This window comes from Mustela lutreola, chromosome 9 (assembly GCF_030435805.1).
Source record: "Mustela lutreola isolate mMusLut2 chromosome 9, mMusLut2.pri, whole genome shotgun sequence".
NCBI lineage: Eukaryota > Metazoa > Chordata > Mammalia > Carnivora > Mustelidae > Mustela > Mustela lutreola.
This window is the reverse complement of record NC_081298.1, coordinates 111,010,964-111,036,479: the sequence shown is the minus strand read 5'-3', so window position 1 is coordinate 111,036,479 and position 25,516 is coordinate 111,010,964. Positions and strand designations below refer to the sequence as shown.

The 25,516-nt window shown below is 47.0% G+C and overlaps 2 protein-coding genes across 2 annotated transcripts in view; both read left to right on the top strand.

The window, feature by feature from the left end:
* The first annotated feature begins 11,878 nt into the window (after window positions 1-11,878).
* On the top strand, window positions 11,879-16,466 carry ITPRIPL1 (ITPRIP like 1). The gene is made up of 3 exons (XM_059188452.1): window positions 11,879-12,155; window positions 12,320-12,423; window positions 13,243-16,466. Exon 3 carries the CDS (start codon window positions 13,257-13,259, stop codon window positions 14,898-14,900), a length of 1,644 nt encoding a protein of 547 aa, XP_059044435.1. The 5' UTR covers window positions 11,879-12,155; window positions 12,320-12,423; window positions 13,243-13,256; the 3' UTR covers window positions 14,901-16,466.
* A 3,880-nt stretch (window positions 16,467-20,346) lies between these two features.
* Window positions 20,347-25,516, top strand: part of NCAPH (non-SMC condensin I complex subunit H) — a 35,624-nt gene continuing 30,454 nt past the window's right edge. The window contains exon 1 of the mRNA XM_059188451.1: window positions 20,347-20,487. Within this exon, the coding sequence (XP_059044434.1) occupies window positions 20,469-20,487 (19 nt within the window). The 5' untranslated portion in view covers window positions 20,347-20,468. The remainder of the gene's footprint in view (window positions 20,488-25,516) is intronic.

The window sequence follows — 25,516 nt, the reverse complement described above, 5'->3', positions numbered from 1 at the left end:
TTATTTTTTAAAGATTTTATTTATTTGACAGACAGAGATCACAAGTAGGCAGAGGCAGGTGGAGGGAGAAGCAGACTCCCCACTGAGCAGAGAGCTTGATGCGGGGCTCAATCCCAGGGTCCTGGGATCATAACCTGAGCCGAGTGCAGAGGCTTTAAATCACTGAGCCACCCAAGCACCCCATGGAGACTATTTTTAAAGATTTTATTTATTTATTTATTTATCAGAGAGAGAGAGAGAGAGAGTGTGAGAGCACAAGCAGGCAGAGTGGCAGGCAGAGGCAGAGAGAGAAGCAGGCTTCCTGCTGAGCAAGGAACCCAATGTGGGACTCGATCCCAGGACCGTGGGATTATGACCTGAGCCGAAGGCAGTGGCTTAACTGACTGAGCCACCCAGGCATCCTAAGACTATTAAAAAAACAAAAAAATGCAAACATTGAGGGAGTTAGTGCATCACATTCTGGGGTAGGGCAGGCAAAATTTTATTTCTAACCATCTGGGATTTTCAGCTGGGACTCTAACAAAACATAGAAGCAAACAGTTTCTTAACCTGTACAGTGGAAGAAACCTAAACGAAGAGTAACTCAAAGTGATAACTTAGAACTCTGGCTTATGATGCAGCTGAAGTTTGTAGGTGCACCCTCTGAGGGTGGTTGTTGGTTGAGTGTCCAATTCTTGATTTCTCTTCTTGATCTTGGTGTTGTAAGATCCAGCCCTGCCTTGGGTTCTTCACTCAGCATGGAGTTTGCTTGAGACTCTCTCCCTTTCCCTCTTCCCCTCCACTCACTTAAGCTCTTTCTCTCTCAACAGATCTTTAAAAAGAAAAGAACAATTTGTGGAGAAATGACAGGACAATGTAAAGCAGTATTAAGCTTCGAAGGACAGCAAACTGTGGGAAGGTTAATGTACATAGAGAAGCTAATGGAGAGGTGTGCTCACAGAATCCTCTGGTGCTGTCTCTGGGTTGATAAGAGTCTGTCTCCAGTAAAGGGAGAATTTTTGTCCTGCCTTTAGACATAAAGGGAAATGGTAGAGACAGCTTTTCCTGCATTTGTTGCTTCTTCTTCTTCTTCTTCTTTTTTTTTTTTTACATTTGTTGCTTCTTAATTGCCTTCAGCTCAACATAATTTTTATGACAAAAGGCATATTTTGGGGTGACACTGATTTCCTTTACTGATTTAATGTTTATTCAATAATAAAACTTGTTTCTTTTTCTACTACCTTTGTGGAAAGATTTTTGAGTTAGAAGAAGATTTTGTCATTTATTATATTTTACACATTCCCCCTTCTCCAAGGGACCCCTAGATTCTCAGAAGGAACTCAACCCTTGGCCCTCTGCCCCCATTCACTGGGTCATGCAGATCCTGAGTATGGCTCTGGGCTCCAGAGGACTACCCTCTTGCATGCTCAGTGCCACTTTCACTCCTCTGAGGGCTCAGGGAAGCTTGATGGAGGGCTTTCCAGGCCTCTCTATCCACCTCAGAGACTCCTGTGCAGTCCTCTCTGCAGCTCTCTAATCCTCAGACTATAGGGGTTCCCTTCACACTGTACAAGACCAGAAAGTACCACCCCCAAATATGCCTCTTTGGCATCCATATATTTTTTAAAGATTTATTTATTTGAGAGAGAGAGAGAGAGAGAGAGAGAGAGAGGAATCTCAAACAGACTCCCCACAGAGCACAGAGCCCAAAGCCCAACTCATGGGTCTATCCCAGGACCCTAAGTTCATGACCTGAGCCAAAATCAAGATTCAGACACTCAACTGAACCACTCAGACACCTGGCATTAGGGTAATTTGGAGCTGGTTATTTTGAGAAACAGCAGACACAGGAGAAGCTCTGAAAACAGAGCAGAAGTTTCCCTTTTATAAGGAAAATTTACCTTATAAAAGAAATCTCCAATTATAAAGGCATCTCCCTCTCTGCACCAGAAAGAGAATGGCTTTATTATTTTTTAAGTTTTTTTTTAAAGATTTTATTTATTTATTTTACAGAGATCACAAGTAGGTAGAGAGGCAGGCAGAGAGAGAGGAGGAAGCAGGCTCCCTGCTGAGCAAAGAGTCTGATGTGGGGCTCGATCCCAGGACCCTGAGATCATGACCTGAGCTGAAGGCAGAGGCTTTAACACACTGAGCCACCCAGGCGCCCCAGAGAATGGCTTTAAATAAAAAGAAATTCTTATTAATGGAGAAGGCACTTAAATCTGCAGAACAGACCTCACTTTTGTTCTCTGTACTTTACCTGATTATCTCCCATGACTGGGCTCCCCCACACCCATCTTTCTTTTGTCTGTAGCTGAAGGTGGTTTTTTAAGCCCGAGTTCTAAGCCATCTTAGAGAGTTACTTCTCTTTCCCTGGGTATTTCCTAATGTATACATGAGGTATGCATGTTAATAAAATTCTGTTGGTTTTTCTCTTGTTAATCTGTCTTGTTATGGTGTTCCCCACAGAGAACTTAGAAGGGTGGAGGAAATTTTTTTTTTCTCCCCATTGGCTCTCTCTGGGGGTTTTAGGCCAGAGCAATGATGGGTCCCTCCTTTACCACCCACCCCAGTCTCTAACCTTTCTATGCCTCTCTCTCCCTCTCCTCCTCCTTTCCCAACAAAGATAATTTGTGTCTCCTTCATGGCAAGTATAAGCTCCTTTTATTTATCTTTGCATTTCTGCTATAACAATGCACTTTGAGGAAAAGAGCCAAAGGCCTATCCTGGGCAGAGTGTCTGATGGGGTTAAAAACAAATCAGGAAAGGGACAGTGACTGGACTGGGGTGGGTGATAGGCCCAAGCACATCAATTATTCCTTAAAATCTGATGCCTGCTTGCTCCAAGGGCTGATGCTGGGACTTGGGGCAGGGTGACACTTAGACCCAGAAGACAGGAGAAGGGGATTTAGGGAAGTAAGTGAATAGGGGACAGGGCAAAACCCAGGGCTTGGGGATGAGAAAGGAATTCCACTATTGAGACATAGTCCTGTTGACTGTTTACCTGTGTTTGCCAGGGAAGCCCAACCTTAGTATTCACTTCCTGTGGCCCCATAAAGATTCATATAATTACTATAACATGTGTGTTACAGTTTTAGAGTCTAAGAAAATGTCACCAATCAGAAATAAACTCAAGTGAATAACCCAAGGTGGGAAAAAATTCTTTTTGCTAATACCTTTTGGAAAGAGAAATTAGAATCCAATTAGTGACGAAGTCTAGGGGACTGCCCTTGCAAGTGCCATGTGTTAACATTCAGGAGCAAGTCAGGCAGCAATCCACAGTCCAGGGCAGAGTGAGAGATTGAAAACTGGGGAGAGCACAGCTCTGACAAGTGGGGTCATCCTTGAGAATGAGAAGATAAAGCAGGAGGAGGCCAGACTCTGGGAGGCCAAGTTGAAGCCAGTGCCAGTCTAGCTGGGAGTCCCATGGACTCTTATTAGTGTCTGGCAAGAGGATTAGTCTGAGTTAGCTGAATGGAGAGGAACACATTGCCCTAGGAGGCTGGTGGGGTGAGGTCAGGGCCCGTTTGGTGGGTGCTGGGCAAAAAGTTGATTGCATCAGAAGTAGGAAAGCAGGACAGGACCCTCATCTCAATTTCTTGTGTCTTTTTAGGTAATCATTTAGTGACAACCTGAGAGAGACTGGGGGCTTGGGTTCTTTTAGCCGGTGTGTATGTGGGTGCTGACATCACAGGTCTGATTATCAGTGTCCCTAGGCTACTCTGGGGGAGCTGGCCCCCCACAGTTCTTGAGGCTGAATGAGTCTGAGGCATGAAAAGCATGCTTTGGCCTGGCTGGTACACTGGGGCCATTGTTTTCAGTAGATGAAAACCATGCCAGCTGGAAGGATTCCATTCAACCCCAATGTTTACACATCGGGAGCCGAGAGCCAGAGTGACAGGAAGTGACTTGCCCACGTCACAGAACAAGCTGTTGGCAGAGCCAAGACTTGATCACGGACTTCAGTCTTCCATTCTGGGTTAAGACAATTTTCAGTGTGGCTGTCCAGAAGGGACACATAAGCTGTTTCTGCCCTTTGGCTATTGTGAACAATGCTGTAATGAACATGGATGTACGAATATCTCTTCAAGACCTTGTTTTCAGTTTTTTGGGCGTACATACAGAGAAGTGGAATCACTGGATCAGCTGGTAGTTCTCTTTTTAATTTTTTGAGGAACTTCCATTGGTTTCCATAGTGGTTGCACCATTTTATGTGCTTGCCCACAGTATACAGGGATTCCAGTTTCTCCACATTCTTACCAACACTTGTAATTCTCAGCTCTCTCTTTATGGAGAGGTTCCCTCTTTATAAGGACACCAGTCATATTGGATTAGGACCCACCCTAATGACCTCATGTAGACATGATCATCTATCTGCAAAGATTCTATTTCCAAATAGAGTGGCATTCTGAGGTACTGAGGGTTCGGTCTTCAGCAGAGAGTTTTGGGGAGACACAATTCAACCTCTGATACCCCATGCAGTGTCTACTTTTTAATCCATCTATCTGTATGTCTGTATGAAGTTAAATAATGTCCCCACCCCCAAAAGATTCACGTCCATCCAGAACCCAGGAATGAGATCTTTTTTGAAAAAAGTGTCTTTGGGGGGTGCCAGGTGGCTCGGTCAGTTAAGCGTCTGCCTTCAATTCAGGTCATGATCCCAGGGTCCTGGGATGGGCCAGCATTGGGCTTCCTGCTGAGCAGGGAGCCTGCTTCTCCCTCTCCCTCTCTCTCTGTCAAATAAGTAAAATATTTTTTTTATTCTTATTAGCAAATAATGTATTATTTGCCCCAGGGATACAGGGATACAGGGATATAGGTCGGTGAATCATCAGGCTTACACATTTCACAGCACTCACCATAGCACACACCCTCCCCAATGTTTATAACCCAGCCACCTATCCCTACCCAGCCCCATCCCCCAGCAACCCTCAGTTTGTTTTGTGAGATTAAGGGTCTCTTATGGTTTGCCTCCGACCGGATCCCATCTTGTTTCACTTTTGCCTTCCCTATCCCCCACAACCCTCTGCCCTGCCTCTCAAATTCCTCATATCAGAGAGATCATATAATTGTCTTTCTCTGATCAAATAAATATTAAAAATAAAGAAAGAAAATAGGATATTTGCAGATATAATTAAGGACCAAAATGATACCATGTGTATTAGGTTGTTCCCTCAACCCAACCACAGTCTCCTTGTAGGAGATAGAGGGCACACGGAAAAGGTGATGTGGAGATGGAGTGACAGATCTGAATGCTACAGCTACAAGCCAAAGACGGCTGGCTTCTTCTCTATAGACCCTTCGCAGAAAGCATGGCCGTGCCAGTACCTTCATTTTGGACTTCTGCCCTCCAGAACTGTGAGAGGATAAATTTTTGTTGTATTAAACCACCAAAATTGTATGGCAGCCCCAGCAAACTCATATACCTTCTCTTCATCTAAGACATCTACCCACCCCTCACCCGTCTGCATGAGCGAAGTGCTGGCCCAGATCCTCTTTCAGAGGCTCTCCAGTTTCCCGGAGAGTCGCCAGCTCTGGCAACGGTGCGCCCGAGTCCTTGTGACACCCCAGCTCGCTGGTGGTAACCGATGTGTGGAGGGGAGGGGGGGCTGGTCCAGGCGCTGAGGGCTCGGAGCGGGCAGAAAAGTGCGCGGGAGGGTGGCGGCACAGCATGTCCGTGCGGGGTGCGGGACAAAGGGAGGCTGTGGGGCCGTCCCAGCCTGGAGAGGGCTTTCGTGGCGCCAAGGGAACTGACCGGTCGGAGTAAGCCCCTAGACCCGGTCTCCGGAACCGCTTAGACGCTGCGCCAGGGCACAAAGCCGGTCCCAGGGCAAGCCAGCGTGGTCCCACCTGTTTTTTGTTGTTGTTGTTGTTGTTGTTTTAGAAAACGCAATGTGAGCTCTCTTCACCTAATTCACAGTAGAGCTTTGAGCACACAGCCCATTCATTAGTGACCTGCACACTGTCTGAATGGTACTTTTTATGATGTGAAAATACTACTAGATCATTGTTAACTAGTCCGAAAAAGGCACAGAGAAAGGTAAAAGTCGCCCATAATCAGTCTCTCCATCCTCAGAGGAACATTCGGAATCCACCCTTTGAAACTTTTTTCTTAAGGATATAATACACACATGCAGGGGGATTACATTCCCGCTAGTCTTGTAACCTGCTTTTTTTTTTTTCACTTACTATGCTTTGGTCTATTTTCCACTTCAAGGTAGACTTACACGTTCTATTTTTTATACATTCAGTACATTTCTATATTTTTATAGGTTTATTGTGTAAAGACCAAAACATGAGTAAGATTTGTGTCATGATTTGATTAATTTTGGTTAAAAAAAAAATGTGAAAACACACGGGTGCACCACACGAATCTTTTACAAAAACTTTATATCATTTTAACAATTTATATCATTGGAGCACCTGGGTGGCTCAGTGGGTTAAGCCTCTGCCTTGGGCTCAGGTCATGATCCCAGAGTCCTGGGATCGAGCCCTCCATCGGGCTCGCTGCTTGTCAGGGAGTCTGCTTCCCCACCCCTACCCCACCCTCTGCCTACTTGTGATCTCTCTCTCTCTGTCAAATAAATAAATAAAATCTTTTAAAAAATTATATCATTTAAAAAATATTTTCCCAGACCCATGGATCACCTTCTCCCAATGATCATAATGATTTTTTTCCGGCACCACCTGCCATTCACGTTAGCAGTGGGTGGTGTCTCTGTGTGGCCCCTTTCCCCCTTTTCTAACAGCACCTGAGACTGGTCTAATAATTTTTTTTTTTTTTTTTTACTTTCTAACATCAGTGGGATGTCATAGGCTCACCTGACTTTTTGGATGTCCTGACCTATTGTGCCATCATCGTCAGAGGAGTTCTGATTCTTTTTGGAGGAGAAGAGCACAGTGGTCTGAGCAGTGGGGCTCCAAATGTGTTTGTACGGAGCTGAGGCAGTTCATTTCTGAGTGTGAGCTCACAGACTGGCGCTCATTGGAGACGAGGTTGGGGACCTTTGGCAGATGGGTGCATCTCTCTCTGCCCCTGCGGACCCTCTCCTCTCTTTCTCTTTCTTGCTCTGTGCCCTAGGGCCACACGATGACCCAGAAGGACTGAATCAAGGGGCTCCCTTGTTCTTTGGCTTCCAGTTGCTTTTGGCCAATGAGAGGCTTCAGCAGGAAATGAGTTTCGAGAGAACTCAGCTCTCTTCCTGTGGTGTCCCACAGGGTTGACTTCATCCTCTCAACTGAAGACCACATTTTCTTATCAGACATCCTCTCCACATAGCTACTGTCTTGAAGTTTTGGTAACAAATCACTCCCTCATCCTCACCCTTACCCAGACATAGGCTCTCTGTTGGCCTAGCTCCAGGAACAGTAAATGTCCCTTGCAGTTTTCCCCAAACCCTGGAACTCTTCTGTTCTTCAATTAAACTCTCCTCAGTTACTCAACTTGAATATGCCACCACATCCTCCTGGGGATCCTAACTGGCAATACCACAGGATTAAAGGTGATTTTTTTAAAAACTGATTTTTTTAACTTTACAATGTTTTCCAAACTTTTCACAATGATCATTTTTGTTTTGTGTTTATGAGAGTTTTTTTTTTTTAAGATTTTGTTTATTTATTTATCTGAGAAAGCGAGCACAAGCATGGGAGTGGCAGAGCGAGAGGGAGAAGCAGGCTCCCTGCTGAGCAGGATCCTGGGATCATGACCTGAGCCAAAGGCAGAGGCTTAACCAACTGAGCCACCCAGGCGCCCTGTGTTTACGAGTTTTATTTAAAGGTTGTCAAGAAACATTATACAAATCTGTTTGTGGAGGGTCAGCTTGAGCAACTAGTTCTCCAAGGGGCACATTTTTGGGTATACTGGCACAAACCATGTCCTGAAGCTACTCCCAAAATCTCTAACACTTATCTCTGGGTAGTGGGGTATGAGGGTAGCTTCTCTTCCTATTCCTCCTATGTAATATGCATTTTTCCAATGAGCATGTGTCATTTTTACAAAAGTTCTGGGGAAATGTGCACATTTTGCTGCTTAGAAACAAAGGACTGGTAACTCTTTCTGTAAATGGCCAGAGAGCAAATGTTTCAGTGTTTCCCAGCAAAGAGGCAGAAGTGAGAATTATGTAGGCATTTACATAATGAGAGAAAATAAATTTCCACAAAATTTTATTGACAAAATTCACGATGTAATAATAATTGAGTGTGTTTTATTTGTTTGTTTATTTAGTTATTAATTTGTAATATGGAGCTGCTAATGAAAAGAATGGGATTCTTTTATTTTTTGGAAATAACATGTCACTTAGGGCTCAAGGTTAATGTTTCCTATCACCCAAATTAATTGCAAATGTCCAACTGTTAGTGCTGATCTGTAATGACTTATTTTTTTTTAATATATTATTTATTCATTTGACAGACAGAGATCACAAGTAGGCAGAGAAGCAGGCAGAGAGAGAGGAGGAAGCAGGCTCCCTGCCAAGCAGAGAGCCCAATTCGGGGCTCAATCCCAGGACTCTGAGATCACGACCTGAGCCAAAGGCAGAGGTTTTAACCCACTGAGCCCCCCAGGCGCCCTGTAATGACTTATTACATATTGCCTCTTTGAAAATGTTTTTTCAGTATAGTACCGACAAAGATTACACAGTTAAATGGATTTTGAAATATGGAGGTGTTCTTTCCACTTGTGCTGACATCTGACAAACTCTGCTGGAACTGTATGTGGTCTGAGCTCAGAAAATATATCTGCTTCAAATGTATGTAGGAATGGATATCTTGCTTCTTGTTTTATTTTTGACAGGACAGGAAGTTTTAAAAAGCAGCTTGATATTACTTGTGATTTAAAGTTTGTGAAAATGATCTCGTCAGAGAATAAATTTTACATATAAACACGATTTTATCTTGTAATTTTACATCGACTTCATTAAGAAACAGTATCAAGGGCCACCTGGATGGCTCAGTCAGTTAAATGTCTGACTCTTGGTCTTGGCTCAGGATTTGATCTCTGGGTCATAAGTTCAAGCCCCACATGGGGCTCCATGTTGGGTGCAGAGCCTACTTAAAACACACACACACACACACACACAGAAAAACCATCCAAAAAACCCCAGTATCAAGTTTACAACCAAAAGCTAATTTCCATAGTCATTCAGTGCTTGCTGAGAGTAGTTGAAAGCAGTTCTTGTGTAGAAAAATTTTAATCTCAGCCTCAAGCTCAAAAAGATGGAAAACTGATAATGACAGTTGGGCAAGTCAAGATACTCAGTGTCTATTTCTGATGAAAATTCCCAGAACTGATGATTTTTAAGTACATGAGAATGAACAAAGTTCACCATTGACATTATTGGTTCATTAATACATAACAGATTCAAGTATTTTCCACAAAGTATCTGCCAATGAATAATACAATGAATAACCAACCATAGGCTTAAACACCTGAAATTTTCACAAACTTTGTAGATTTCCTATCTAAGCCTTTTTCTCCCTCACATATACTTTTATTACCATTGGTAGTAACATAAATTAGCAGATTCCATGTCAGGTTGTACTGAATTAATGTTTTCTCAGCTGCTTTTAAAATATTCTTGCCTCTAGTTGTCTCATACAGACTATGCATAAAGTCTAGTTCTTCAGTAATTGCAAACTCTGCATTGGCTTCCTGAATAAACAGCAACAACTGAGCAGTAGTAACATTTACTGATTCATCAAGCCAAAGAAAATCACTCAGAATCATGTAAGTTGTTTTTAAGATATATTACTGATATTTTTCCCAGTGTTTTCAAGCCTTTGAGCAACTGTTCTCACCAAAACACAGGGTTTTTTTTTTGTTGTTGTTCTTTAAGTAATCTCTACTTGCACACAATGTGGGGCTCAAAATCACAACCCTGACACCAAGAGCTGCAAGTTCCTCCAGGTCAATCAGGTGCCCCAGTAAACATTAACAGTCTTAAATTTTAGGTCTTACATGCCAAGAGGCAGAATCGTATATAGATTATGCAGGTACTTTCTTTCTATGTACTTATTTTTTTTAAAGATTTTATTTATTTATTTGACAGACAGATCACAAGTAGGCAGAGAGGCAGGCAGAGAGAGAGGAGGAAGCAGGCTCCCTGCTTAGTAGAGAGCCCAACTCGGGGCTCGATCCCAGGACCCTGGGATCATGACCTGAGCCGAAGGCAAAGGCTAGAACTCACTGAGCCACCCAGACGCCCCATATGTACTTACTTATTTAATGATAAAAATAAAGTTATCTGGGGGGAACTACCATGTTTCCTTGCTTGAAAAGGATAAATTCCACCACAGAGGAGTTCAGTTGTTAAAATGAGTGACCACTGCTACATTTTACTCACGTCATTTGTGTACAATTACCAATAGCATGAAGGCCAGGGTGTACAAACGACTTGGTTTTCTTTTAATCCTACTAAGCCAACATATCGCTTCACATCACACCAAAGCAGAAAAATCACCAAAAACAGGCCAAAAAATATTCACTGCTAGAGGGCTTTTTGCCGATTTAAGTGCAATTTTTACATGGATTATAGTTCTCTAGCCTGGAGTCTATTTGCTATAGTAACCAACTTCATGAGCACAAACTAGCAAATGTCTTTTAATGTGCCAATCATTTTTGAAACAAACCCTTATTTGAACACACATGCCTTTAAACGCATGGCCTTATTATTTTTTAGGATTTTATTTATTCATCTAAGAGAGAGACAGAGAGATCGAAAGCATGAGCAGGGGGACAGGCAGAAGGAGAGGGAGAAGCAGACTCCCTGCTGAGCCAGCAACACAACCCAGAGCTGGATTCCAGGATCTGGAGATCATGACCTGACTGAAGGCAGACCCTTAACCACCTGAGCCACCCAGGCGCCCCTAAACACATGGGTTTCAACAGCATTATTTGCACACTCTGGAATATGTTTTTCCATCTCAACATTGTCATAAGCGAAGAAATAAAGAGAACTTCATTGTCATGGCGTGATTTTGCAAATGCTTAGCGGTAATAGTCCCTAAGTTAATAAAAAAAACGTTGGAACTTCAGTCATGGCTAGCCAGAAGATAGTCTTTCTCCCTCCTACAGTGAAATAAGTCAGTATTTTTGGAAGCACTGTGCAAGTTGTTTGGGCCCCCCTGCGCATTGCCACTGGATAAGAAAGGCTGAAATCTGTCTTTCAGCAGAAGAACTTGAGCTTGTAAGTATGAAAAGATAGCACTTCCCCTTTTCTCCTTGGTTAGCTGACACAGGACAGGAGGGCTGGGGGCTCTTTGTTATACTCTGAAGATCCTTTCCGGAAACCCTTTTCGTGGAGCTATCTTACTGGATCGTAAGGCTTGTCCAGTCTCCACACTTCATGAACTTTTCCTGTATACGCCCACCTCTCATCAGCAGAGCTACCCTGGAGGTTTAGGATTCTTACTCCTACGGAGCTAGTGAGCGAGAAGTAAGGCCTCAAGCCAGGTCTTCGCGTGCCGTCTGGCCTTTCAGGACAGCCACTTGATAAGAAGGAGGTGGGGAGAGACACCTGAGTCTGGGCGTGGGCTGGGGGTAAGGCACAGTACGGACGCTGACAATACACCCCAGCTCCTGTGCCGTTGTGCGCAGGACCAGCCCGGACTGGGAATGACGCCCCCATGCCCCGGTCAATTCCTAGTGATGCCACCATCCTCGTCACTGTTTGAGTACGGTGCATTCCAAATTCCCAGTAAGTGTACCCTCGGTTGCCCCTGGCACCACCCCCCGAGAGACCGAGCAGCTGCGGCGTGCGAGCCCCCCTCGGCCGCGAGTGCGGGGCCACAACCCCGCAGGCGCCCGGACGGCGCACTAAAGGCGTGCCTCCGCCACCCGGGCCCTAGGGGCCCCAGGGCGGCGCTCCCGCGGCGCGCTCGGCGGGCTTGGGCTGGGAGGAGCTTGGGCGGGGTGGAGCCTGGACGACTGGCGTCGCGGTGCGGGGCTGCAACCCTCCGGGAGGCGCGCGGCGCGGAGGGGGGCTCCGGGGCGGGCCGCGCGCAGACCCTCGGACCCTCTGACCCTCGGACAACATGGTGCGTCCCCCGGGACGGGGGAGCGGGGCCACACCCTCGGGCGGCCCCGGCGAGGCACCCGGAGCCCCCACCGCGCCGGCCAAAAGGCGGGGGCAGTCAGGCCACGCTGTCTCTTTAAGACCGTGTTCCAGCTAACACCGACGGTGAGTAACCTGGCCCCAGGTCCCGGGAGACACCCCCGGGAGGGCAGGCGGATGAGAGTTCAGCTCTCTGGGCGTGGAATTTGGGAAAGTTATGAATGGTGTGTGTGTGGGGGGGTCACCCTGCTTTGAGCCACAGCCGCTAGGTACCTTGTAAATTTTAACAGGGCTCCTGGAGCAGTCGGTGAGAATTAGAAGGCCAAGTTCCAGAGGGAGGAGAGTCCCCCCACCTGCCTTCAGCGCCCACAGGGCATAGTCCTTCATCATCTCGGTAAGCCCAGTAGCTTGTGGGGTGAATACGAGAAGCTTCCGTCCTCGTGCTGGGTGGGGAGGCAGAGGATCCGACTACTGCAGTTGTCAAGTGGCTTTGGGCACCTGGTTCTTCGCAAACTTTCCTGGGCTGAGAGGTGGAGCCATGCCTGCCTCTGAGCCTGGCCCATCAACAGGGCATCCGGCAGCCACCTTAGGACCTCAGAGAACACAGCGGGAAGCTGTGGAGAGCAGTCTGGTGGCACTGTGCTTCTCTGGCGCCAACTGGGAGTTGCCCTACTGGGCACAAGGGAGGAGAGGCCGAGGGGTCTGATGACAGAGGGTGACAGAATGAGGATTGTGAAGTCACAGAGGGAATGGGATGCTATAGCTGGGGCTTGGGGCTTGGCAAGAGGAAAGTGTTGCCCAGGCAGATCAGTGCTTTCTGCCCGTGGAAGGGAGCCTCTGGGATCAGCAGGGCACATTTGGTGTCCATAGTGGACTGATGAGTCGGGTGAGGCCACCCTCCCACGAGGGTCCCCCTCCCCCTCCTACACAGGAATGAAAACAGTGCTGTGTCCATACTTTGGAGGCCTAAAGACCACCCACACCATGTGGAAGGAAAGCAGAAAGACTGAGTGGCATCTCCCACTGACTCCCTTTCTCCCAGACCACCTCCTGGGCGGACCCTTGCTCTGTCCAAGCCCAGCTCTATGAGCTTTCTGTTTCTCCTGAGTAGTTAACTTCCAGGATTTGGGGTTCCAGGGCGCTGGGGGATATGCACTGGCGAACAAATGAATGGTGAAGATCACTACTGACTCCCACCCTCCTACTTCTCCAGATGCAGAGGCCTCCATGGCTCTGATAAGCCTCGTGTTCCTGGCAGTCATGTATGTAGTTCACCACCCCCTGATGGTCAGTGACCGGATGGACCTAGACACACTAGCTAGAAGTCGGCAGCTGGAGAAGCGGATGAGCGAGGAGATGCGCCAGTTGGAGATAGAGTTTGAAGAGAGAAAGCGAGCTGCTGAGCAGAAGCAGAAGGCAGAGAACTTCTGGAGAGGAGACACCTCCAGTGACCAGTTAGTGCTAGGGAAGAAAGACATGGGGTGGCCATTCCAGGCCAGTGGCCAGGAGGGGCCGCTGAGCTGGATGCTGGGAAACCTGTGGAATGCTGGCCTCTTTTGCCTTTTTCTCATCTTTGAGCTCCTGCGACAGAACATGCAGCATGAGCCAGCCTTTGATTCCAGCAGTGACGACGAGGAGGAGGAAGTCCGTGTTGTGCCTGTCACCTCCTACAACTGGCTCACTGACTTCCCCTCGCGGGAGGCCCTGGATTCCTTTTACAAACACTACGTCCAGAATGTCACCCGTGACCTGCCCTGCACCTGTGAGTTCGTGGAGAGCTTCGTGGATGACCTCATCGAGGCCTGTCGGGCGCTCAGCCGCCGGGAGGCTCAGCCACAGCTGGAGGACTGCCTGGGCATCGGGGCGGCCTTTGAGAAATGGGGAACCCTCCACGAGACCCAGAAATTTGATATTCTGGTACCCATCATTCCTCCGCAGGGCACTATGTTCGTGCTGGAGATGAGGGATCCGGCCCTCGGCTGCCGCTGCGGCTGTGTGCTCGTAGAGTCGGAATGTGTGTGCAAGCGCGAGAAGCTTCTGGGGGACGTGCTGTGCCTGGTGCACCACCACAGGGATCACTCGGCCATCTTGAGCAAGTGCAGCAGCTCCATCAAGGTGGCTCTGTGCACGGGCTCCCACCTGGACGTGTGCAAGACCATACAGTGGTTCCGGAACATGGTGGGCAATGCCTGGGCCCTTGTGGCCCACAAGTATGACTTCAAGCTCAGCCTCCCACCGTCCACCAACTCCTGCAAGCTCAGGCTGGACTACCGCTCAGGCCGCTTTCTCTCCATCCGCCTGGTCCTGGGGGTCCAACGGGAAGACACCCTGGTCTATCTGGTGAGTCAGGCTCCTGACCAGGAACCGCTCACCAGTGTGGACTGGCCCGAGTCCTTTGCAGCCTGTGAACACTTGTTCCTGAAGCTGGTCGGGCGTTTTGCTCCAGAGAACACCTGTCACCTCAAGTGCCTCCAGATCATCTTAAGTCTGCGGGACCTTCAGAGCTTACCTCAGGGAGCGTCCCGCCCGGTCCTTACCTCTTACCACTTCAAAACAGCCCTCATGCACCTGCTGCTGCGGCTGCCTCTGACCGACTGGCAGCACAGCATGCTGTCCCAGCGGCTGCAGGACATCCTCTGGTTCCTCGGCCGGGGCCTCCAGCAAAGGTCCCTCCACCATTTCCTCATTGGCAACACCTTCCTGCCCCTGACCATCCCGATCCCCAAGACGTTTCGGAGTGCCGAGCCCGTCAATCTCTTCCAGCACCTGGTGCTAAACCCCATGGCACACTCGCAGGCAGTGGAAGAATTCCACAACCTTCTGACCCAAGTGAAAAAGCTGCCCTGTGCCCCATTGGCGGAGGCACATTAATGTAAAGGTCATTAAAAGAGGGGAGAAGGTATTTCTGATTCCTCAGGCTGCCGAAGAGTTTATTTTCCAGACGCATCAGTGGTATGTGTGACCTTCACCTTGCCTGTGGCTATGATAACTTTAAGGAGCACCTGAAGGGCTCATCAGGATGGGGTCCAACCTGTAGGGCCTAATCTACGGTGTGTCTTCTGAGGTTTTCCTCTCCCGACTTTTAGTATGACCTGAGGAGGGCCCAGGGAAACGGATGTTACAGGACGATCTTGTAGCTAGAGTTGAGACTAGACAGGGCCTGTGAGGTTGTGTTTTGTATCAACACTGGAAGTGAAAAAGAGAACCAGAGAATACCTCCATTCCAGCTTATTTCTTTTTGTGAGCGACTCTCAGCACATTCCTTGTAAACTGGTTTCCTTGTTGAATTGTTGGCTTAAGTCACCTCCGAGCAGATAGCGCTCCATCTTATTCTAAGTACCGTGAAGGTAACTTCTCGTATGTTAGGATCTAATTTTTCAGACCTTCTGTGTTTGAAGATATACCCAGAATGCTTATTTTCCATTTCTCAATTTAGCCCTATTTTCGTATAATATATGAAATAGAACATAATATAGCTGTTTTTATGCACCTGAAAGAAAACTCCAATACTATCCAAACAATTAGCATTGATTCACAAACATATTAAGTCAATGGTGATCTGTTTCATAATTGAAATAACATATTTACTAAAATTAATAAAATAGCTAGCATCTAACGAGCTTCTCATGCCTGGAAGCAACATTGTAAAACCCTTAATGAGGACAATCTTTGAGGGGCGGTTTCTGAGATGAACGACAACTGTTTCTAAAGGAAGCCACTTGTTTGTCAAATGAAAAGAAGGTTTAGCCACCACGTGTAACTGTGCTTTTTCAACTCAGTCTGTTAATGCCTCTGTATTCTCTTTTCAAAGATGACAAAGGGATTTTTTTTTTTTTGAACTGTTTGTGGTTTTGCAAAGTGGGGTCATCACAATCGAGGCTCGTTGCCAGGGTTGGACAGGAAGGGACTGTAGAGCAGTCCAGCTCTAACACTAGTGATTCTGGAGATAGGAGTGGTGGATTTTGCCCTTCTTTCAAAATCCTGGGCATGCTGATGTGGAGGCTTAAGAAAGTGACGAGAGTTGTAGGTGTGGTTGTTTGGTTGTTTTGGAGATAACAATGCTGTTCCTGCCCTGCATACCAGGAAGATCTGGGGAGGAGAACCTGGCCCCACATTTAACTCAAGTCGCAAGGGGGTTTAGGTGCTGGTCTTGTGGGCTTTGGTTGTATCCACACCCTCCCCACAGCAAAAATAAATGACAAATTTATGTCCCCGGAGTTGATGCCGATAAATATTTGAGACCCCGCACTGCATAGTAACGGTTGTATTCCCATGTTGTCTGCTGATATCTGCCAGGTACTGCTTTCAAGATGCTGTGATGGTTGGTTCCACCCTGTGGGGTTTTGATGTTTTATAAACACCCATATTCTTTCTTTCTGTTTAGAAAATAGCTTGCTGGTGTTTTCATTCCAAATCAATAAAGGAAGCTATTTTGTGTGTTGGTTGGAATGTATGTAATAACACCCACAGAAGATCAGAATTCTCACGTGCCTATTGCCAAGATATTCCTGTTACCCTGATAGCTCCACGCCGTACATCCTGGTATTTCTCAATACACCTTGAACCAGTCTGCCCTGAGGTTTCCCAGTGGCACAGCCAGGAGCCAGGAAAGAATAATCCAGAATGTCAAGGAACATCTAAGTTATTCATTCTCAAAATATCAGCCAATTTAAAAGATCTCAGTGGCTACAAAAAAAACATGCATATGCTGTAGAAAGGATAAATCTGTCAAGTAGAGGGGCAGTATCATGTTCTAGCACTCTGTGGTTTCTAGTGTAGTAAGAGGTAAGAAAACAGGAGCTGGCAGAAGACTACAAAGGGAACAGTCAGCAAAGCTTGGGTGGGGCCGAGGGTGTAAGAGAGAGTATAGAAAAAACAAGTAGTAATGGAAAGAACAGAGCTGTTGTGCTCTGGGAGTACTCTTACAATGAAAGGAGAAACTTCTCCAGATTATTTAGGAAGCTGAGCTTTATTCTAAAACAATTCCTGGCGGGCACCCAGGATATAACAGCAGTTATAGTAATGGGAATACTTAGCGTTCATCGAGCATTGCCAATGGCCCTAAATGCTTCCCATCTGGTAACTCATTTAATCCTCACACTCTAACTCCATGAAGTGGGTGCTTTGTCCCTTCCCCTTTTCCAATGAGGAAGCCGAGGCACAGAAACAGCACACAACTTCCTCTAAGGTCACACAGCTAGTAAAGGCAGAGCCCGGAACAAAGTACCTGTTCTCACAACCTTCCAGCATGGTCTTGGGAATATCAAGATGTAGGGGTTAACATGCTTTGAAAAGCGAAAAGTGTTATACTAATTTTAAGATCAAGGGCGGTATGCCGTTTAGAAATTCTAGAAGACAGAAATTGTTGGTCCGTAGCCCAGTGTTTAGGTCAGGAATTTCGTATCACATACAAAAATTAAAGGCATTTGCTCAGAGGCCAAAATGAATGTAAAGCCATTTGAACTACATGCCTGTTGGCCCCCAGTGGCTTGATGGTTTATATCGTGAACTACATTATGATATAAGCCAGCTGCAGGCTGGGAGATCAGGGAAAATCCGAAGCCAAAAGTTTGTTCAGGTAGCCGACTGATAACAGTATTGCTCGTCACCTAAACTAAAGCTGTTTGCCATTCGTTTGGGGGAAGTAGAATCTTGGTGAGGAGTGAAATGGGGAAGAGGATTGGCCCCAGTATTGCTTTTCTGGCAGACAAGGAGTGGGGGAGGGACCCAATGCTTTAGTTTTGTCCAGACAGAGGAATTGAGTTCTGCATACCACTGATACCACTGATAAATCATTCAATTTTTTGGCACCCTCTGCAGAACTAACCCCCTCCCCCCAAAAACAAAGAGAGCATTCAGAGTGAGTGGTGGAGAATGAACCGTCTGCAGGGGGTGGAGCTGGCTTTGTCCCAGCACAGGGAACCCTAGGCAGCCAGCTCAGGGGGCTCCATTATAATCCCAGAACAGCCTCATCCTCTGCCGGGTGTTCCAAGCCTTCTGATTCAGTGCCACTGGCCACTCTCCCAACCCACACTGCTCCTCGTCGGTGCCCAGAGGATCACAAGCTGTTGCCACTCTCCTCAAATGCACTCAGCACAGAGAAGATGAGTGAGATGATGGCAACCCCAGCATGCACTGAGCCTTTGTGCCCACAAGAGTTTAATCTGTTACCCAATTCCTCATAAAGCCCAGTGAAGGAGTATTATCATGACTGTTTTATAAACGGAGAAGAAAGTGAAGCCCAGAGAGGTTCAAATGCCCAACCCAGGATTTAAACTTGTCTTCCAACTAAACTCATTCAATACGTATTCAAGTACTTACTGTGTCCAGGGCTAGCACCAGGCCCTGGGGAAACAATGGCGAGCAAACCATGGCTCCATCCTCATGGAGCAGACAGTCTATGGAGGAGTAATCATCAAATAGTCATCCCAGTGGATGTAAAATTTCAACGGTGGCAAGTTCCACTAAAACCTCCAGTAAGGACACTTGAGTGTATCAGGGAAGGCCTCCTTGAGGAAGTGATGTGAGCTGAAACGTGATGGCAGCCAACTGGATGAAGATGAGGATGAGGAGAGGATGTGCAAAGGCCTGTGGTGGGAGTAGGCAGGATGAAAGTGAGTCTGAAAGAAGGCCCAAGTGACCAGAGTTCAAGGAGCAAGGGGAGGCAAGGTGCAAGAGGAGGCCAGAGAGGCTGTAGGGCCCAGACCCCACAGGGTCTCCTAGATCACTTTAGAAGCTCCCAGAGCAATGGAACTTTTGAATGGTTTGAGACTTTGGGAAGGAATAGGTTAGATTGGTACTTAGCAACCACTCATTAGGGTCCAATGAGAAGGGAGTCAGAGCTGGTGTAGGGCTGCTGCAGACCAGCAAGAAGGTAATATGGGTGAAAAAGAGACACAGGTTTGAGATTCTTAGGAAGTGAAAGAGCTCAACAATTGATTGCGTGTGGAGAGTGAGACATCCAGGATGGCCCCTGGGTGCTGATTTGGGTTCCTGGGTGGCTGGTAGAATCTTTCACTGAGATGAAAAACACTATAAACCTGCTTTCTTTTCTTTATTCCACATTGCCTTATACTAAAGATTTGACGGTGGTCACCGGGAGAACAAGTTTGTGCAAAAGCAAATTGGCTTAGGGGCGCCTGGGTGGCTCAGTGGGTTAAAGCCTCTGCCTTCGGCTCAGGTCATGATCCCAGGGTCCTGGGATCGAGCCCTGCATCGGGCTCTCCGCTCAGCAGGGAGCTTGCTTCCTCCTCTCTCTCTGCCTGCCTCTAGGCCTATCAAATGAATAAATAACATCTTAAAAAAGAAAAAAGCAAATTGGCTTAAAAAGTGGTTTTCTACAAAGAGTAGTATTTTTTGTTTGCCAAAATGACTGAGAGGCATTGATGGCGTTTAGTGGACAAATGGTGTCCTACAAAGAGCCCCACATGTCAAAAATTGTTTCACCCTGAATGCCAATAGCACCCTTCAAGGGAAACACTGCATAAAATGCCTTGTGCATGTCATAAGAAATGATAGGATGTTCTAGGGATATTTGGGGGAATTGCCCTGGCCTTTCCTCCCATAATACAACTCTTGGTTGGGCAGGGGGTGCCTGGGTGGCTCAGTTGATTGAGTGTCTCCCTTTCCCTGGGGTCAGGATCTGGGGTTCCTGGGATGAGGCCTGAGTGGGGCTCCATTCAGCGGGGAGTCTGCTTCTCTCTCTACCTCTGTGCTCTCCCTTCCCTCTCTCTCAAATAAATTTGGGAAAAATACAATTCTTGGGATCAGATGAAGCACAATGGAAAGATGGCAAATTATGTCCCTCTCACTTCTCGCCTTAACCTTTTCTTTTGTGTGGTGGGATATGCGGGGGTGAGGTGTGTGTGTGGGGGGGCAGATATCCAGGAAGCTTTTCACAAGAATCTGAATAAAAATGATGGCCTTTATTTTAAAATGTACATAAATATTTTGCACCTGTCCTTCGCCTGCCTGGAACGTTCATCGTGTTGTTGGCTCCTTCTCACCCCATCCATCCCTCTCTAGCCCCTTAGGGTTTTGCTGCCCTTACAGAACAGGTAGCTGTGGGAAATTAACCTTGTTTCCTAGAAATCCGCCCTCCCTCCCATTAGAAAGTAAATTGCGTGAAAGCAGAGCCCTCTCCCGTCCTGCTCCACGCCGGATCCTTAGGATCTTTAGTTCCTCGTCTGACTCTCGAAAGAAGGCGAGGGACCGTGGTCCATGGACCCCTACAGTCCACCCACAGGAACACAGCGGGAAGCCCGCGATTCCATACAGCGCACTCCCACACAGGTGCCAACGCCCCTTTACAAGCCGAGGATGGGGGCGCCTGCGCAGGCGCGCTTCTGGCCCCGCCCACGACAGACGTCACCGTGGCGGTTACGGCGCTAAGGCTTCTCGGCGCGCGATTTAAAACCAGCTCCAGAGAAAGCGAGCAAAATGGGACCTCCCTGCCCAGGTGAGGCTGGGTGGGTGGGGGGCGCCGCGGGAAGGGGTTGGCGTGAAACGGTGCTCTGGGCGGGCAGGGTCGGCTGGGGGCTGAGCGGAGGTACGGATATTCTCGGCCTCGTTGTTGTTGGCCTTGCGCTCCTGGCAAAGGGGGAGGCAGGCGCGGGGAGGAAGAGGCGGGAAGCCGGGAAGGCCGCCAATCAGCAGGCCGCTTGGGTCGGCGTCGGGAGCGCGCGTGGGGCGATCCCCACTCTGGTCCCTTTCCGGTGGGCTCCTACGCGGTGGAGGGTGTCTCTCCCTTGGCAGGTGGCTTCCTTGGGCTGCATGTTAGTTCAGGACCATGAAAAAGTTGTGGTTCCTGCTGAATGCTTAAGACGCATGCGCCTTTTTTTTTTTTTAAGATTTTATTTGACAGATCACAAGTGGGCAGAGAGGCAGGCAGAGAGAGAGAGAGAGAGAGGAGGAAGCTGGCTCCCCGCCGAGCAGAGAGCCCGATGCGGGGCTCCATCCCAGGACCCTGAGATCATGACCCTAGCCGAAGGCAGAGGCTTTAACCCACTGAGCCACCCAGGCGCCCTGCATGCGCTTATTTTTACATTCATTGAACAACTGAGCTCTCCCTTTACGCCAAACCCATTGTCAGGTGCAGAGATACTGTAAAGAACAAAACAGATAAGATCTAGTCTTTTGGAGCTTGTAATCTATTATTTTAAAGATTTTTATTTATTTGAGAGAGAGAAAGAGCTAGTGAGAGAGAGCGGAGCGAGAAGGAGAGAGAGAAGCAGGCTCCCCACCGAGCAAGGAGCCCGATGTGGGACTCGATCCTAGGACTCTGGGATCATGACTTGAGTCGAAGACAGCTTGTACTCTAGTTGAGGAGACCGTAAACAAAGAATTACAAATGAGGTTGAGTGCTGTGATTGAGAACAACAGAGTGAGGGGAAGGGCTCCTTCAGGTTGAGGATTCAAGGAAGATCTTAGAGCGCACTGGGGGACGCGTTCTAGGCAGAAGGAATGAGTGCAAAAAGAAAGGCAGGAAGGAAAGAGCCTGGCTTGGGCTAGAACTAGAACATCATTATTAAACAGTGAGTGAGGCCGCTGAGGTAGGCAGGGCCTTGGTCTTGGTAAAAGGCTTGAAAATTTAGAGTTATATTTTGGACATGGTAAATGACTTATGCATGAGACAGGTGAGGGGTCAGTAAACACTTGGAAAAGAGTTTGACACTCAGAGGGTGATACAGCTCAGGGAAGTGGCCCATAAACTCAGAAACACATTCAGACATCATCATATGGATCATAAAACCATGGGAACAGGTGAGAACCCTAAGAAAACCCTGTAGAGAAGACACTCAGGACCAACATTTAGGAGCTAGACAGAAGGGAGAGCTTAAAAACTCTCTCAGAAGAGAGTGGTGTTATAGAAGCTAGGATCGTTTCAAGAAGCACTGGAAGGGGTTGTCATCTGTTTCAGATCCTGCTGAATTTCAAGAGATGAGGCCTGAAAAGTCGCCAGTGGGTTTGGCAACATGGAGGTTGTAGGTGATAGTGTCAAGATAGTTTTCATAAAGTGGTGGGGATGGTAGCCAGACCATAGGGAGCTGAAAAATGAGTGGGAGGGAAGGAGGTAGGTGTAGAGTGTCTGAGCTTAGTAACCATCTAAATGAGAGAAATCAGAGAAAGCATATTCCAAGAATTGAAGCATGCCTCTGATCCTGTCTTGAGTTTCCCTCTCAGACCAGTTCCTCCTTAGGTGCTTCCTCCTTCTGTTTAAGTCTCCTCTCAAGGTCCAACTCCGCCCCCCTCCTCTTGAAGGGCCCTGACCCAGATAGTAACAAGTCCTCTTAATTCAGTCTCTAAAAATGTCTCTCGCCTCCTTCCTTTCCATTTCTTCTTTCTTTTTCTTTTGTTTGACCTCAGCTGAGAAGTATGTTAGCCATACTCTTGAGCTTATGGGAAGCTATCAGTGGAACACGTGAAGTTCTTCTCATTGTATTTTTTTTTATTTCCTTTTATCCCTATACACCACTTCTGTTCCCTTCCCCCATATGAGCAACATGTAGTGTTTTTTGTGTATCACTATTTTTTTTTTTAAGATTTTGTTGATGAGAGAGACAGAGGATGAGTCGGGGAGGGACATGGTGACGGGGGAGAGTGACAAGCAGACTCCCTGCTGAGCACAGAGTCCAACTTGGACTTAATCCCAGGACGCCCAAGATCACGAGCCAAAGTCAGACACTTAACCATTCAGGTGCCCCTGTATCCCTTTTTTTTTTTTAATGTGTCCCTATAAAATATGTCTTATATTGTGGGTTTGGAGGTTTTTTGGTTTTTGTTTTTTTGTTTTTCATATCACCAATTTAGAACCACCTAAGACACATGTTCTTATTTCTATTTGGAGGATGAAGAAGCAAATGCTTGGAGCATTTACTTGCTTAAAATTTCTTTTCTTTTTTTAAAAGATTTTATGTATTTATTTGACAGAGAGACACAGTGAGAGAGTGAACACAAGCAGGGGGAGTGGAAGGGGGAGAAGCAGGCTTCCTGCCATGCAGGGAGCCCAATATGGGGCTCAATTCTAGAACCCCAGGATCATAAGCTGAGCCAAAGGCAGACGCTTAACGACTGAGCCACCCAGGCGCCCCTTGCTTAAAATTCCTCCAGCTAATGGGGTACCTGGCTGGCTTGGTCTATAGAGCATGCAACTCTTGAACTCAGACATGAGTTCAAGCCCCACACTGGGTGTAGAGTTTACTGTTTAAAAAAAAAAAAAATTCTCCAGCCAGTAAGTGATGGGCCTGGGTTTGTTGGTTTGTTTTTTTTAAAGATTTTATTTATTTATTTATTTATTTGACGCAGAAAGACACAGTGAGAGAGGGAACACAAGCAGGGGGAGTGGGAGAGGAAGAAGGAGGCCTCCTGCCAAGCAGGGAGCCCAATGCAGATCTCGATCCCAGGACACTGAGATCATGACCTGAGCTGAAGGCAGATGCTTAACTGAGCCAGCAAGGCACCCCTGGACCTGGGATATGAAGCCAGGCCTTTTGATTCTTAAATCTGGAAACCTCTTCCCCTAAGGTCTCTCAGTTCCTTCATCTCTCTCCCAGTGATCTTGTTTCTTGCGCTACCAAAATAGGCAGTAGCCACTCACAACCACAGTCACACCCTAGACCTTGTCATTATCAATAGTTGCACCACTCTGTCATCTCAGTTTTAAGCACCCCACTTCTCAGTACCACTCCTATCTTTCCACTCCTTCTTGTTCCCTGATTCCAATAACTCCAGTAGTTATTTGACCCAGCAGATGTATATTCTTTGCTTTTCCCTGTCCCTCGTGTTTTTCATGTTCTTGTTCCCCTCCTTACTTAGCTTACATTCAATGGTCAATCACTATCATCACTCCTTTTCCTACACGTATAACTCCTTGCCCTCTTTTGGCCTGTTTATACTTTCTTGACAAAAATCACAACCGTGATTACTTCCAACTTGGCCTACTCTGCGTTGGCCCCTGCTCACTCAGTGATCTCAAGGGAACCCTAAAGCTGCCCAGCAGTCATGGTTATTCCCTTGTTCATCCACTCACCTGCGCCTAGGTGACTTCCCTTACCTTCTTTTCTCTCCTGAAACTCCAGCACCTCCTCCCTGGCCCTCACCCTTAGCTATTGAGTTTTTGGTCTTGAGGTGCTTCTTATTTTACTAAGGAAAACAATCCAAAAGGAACATCCACAGGCACCCCATTGTACCTGCTCCCCTACCTGCCTTTGTGTCTGTGTTGTCTGACTGCCTTCCTGTTGCTGTGGATGGGCTTTCAGTGATCTCAGGAAAGGCAGCCCCTTTACCTGCCTGAGTGTGTTCAGCAACTTTACCCTTCCACATGATCTCTGCATAATGCCCCCTCCTTGCCAAAGATGACTGGAACCTGTGACTATGGTATCTTACATGGTAAAAGGAGCTTTTCAGGTATGATTAAGTTAAGGACCTTGAGATGGGGAGACTATCTTAGATTATCTGGATGGGCCCAGCACAATCACAGTGGCCCTCATAAGAGGGATGCAGGAAGTTCGTCAGAGAAGGCTATGTGATGACAGAAGCAAGAGGTCGGAAGGGCACGTGGGTGTCTCAGTCCGTTAAGTGTCTGCCTTTGGCTCAGGTCATGACCCAGAGTCCTGGGATCAAGCCCTACATTGGGCTCCCTGCTTGGTGGGAAGTCTGCTTCTCCCTCTGTCCCCATTCCTGCTCTCTCTTTCTCAAATAAATAAATAAAATCTTTAAACAGAAAGAAAGAAACAAACAAACAAGAGGATAGAATGGTAGGAAGGAAGCAGGCAGCCTCTAGAAACCGAAAAAGGCAGGGAAAGAGATTCTTTCCTAAAGCTTCCAAAAAGAACACGGCCCTTGCTGATAACCTCAATTTTAGACTGACTCTAGGACTGCAAGGGAATACATTTGTGTTGGTATAAACCACTATCTTTGTGACAATTTGTTATAGCAGCAATAGGAAGCTAATAAAATCTCTTTGCTTCATTCTTTCTACCAAACTGGGATTTTTCCCATCTTAAAGTTAATTTCTCAACCTCACTTCCCTTTCAACTGCTTCTCTCCCAATTTTGTCCTTCCTTTTCTGTAAGTCCTTGAAAACCTTGTTTCCATCTGCTGTCTCCAATTTCTTGTCTGTTCTTTTTGTTCTGTTCTCGTCTCTGGAATCTATGCCCATTTGATTTTCTCCTGCCTGTGCTAGTCTAGGAAAACTGCTATTGTCAAGGTCGCCAGTAACCTCTAGGTTGTTCAATCCAGTGAATGATTCTGTCTTTCTCTAATTTGACCTCATCACACCCCTCAGTTTGGCAAGGAAGCATCAGAAACCCATCACCCGACTAAGAAACTGTATAGAGAAATATTAGAGTTAGAAAAGATCTTGGTGGGAAACAGGCAGTGAACTTCCTCCCTTTGACAGTCCCCAACCCTCACTCTGGATACAGGAAATATTCCGTGGCAGGTTTCCTGAGCAAGGGTTCTCTTTCAACACTGTCAGCCATAATTAG

What these genes read in the sequence shown, in the direction of transcription:
- ITPRIPL1 (XM_059188452.1), top strand. Translation starts at nt 13,257, where the DNA reads ATGGCTCTGATAAGCCTCGTGTTCCTGGCAGTCATGTATGTAGTTCAC.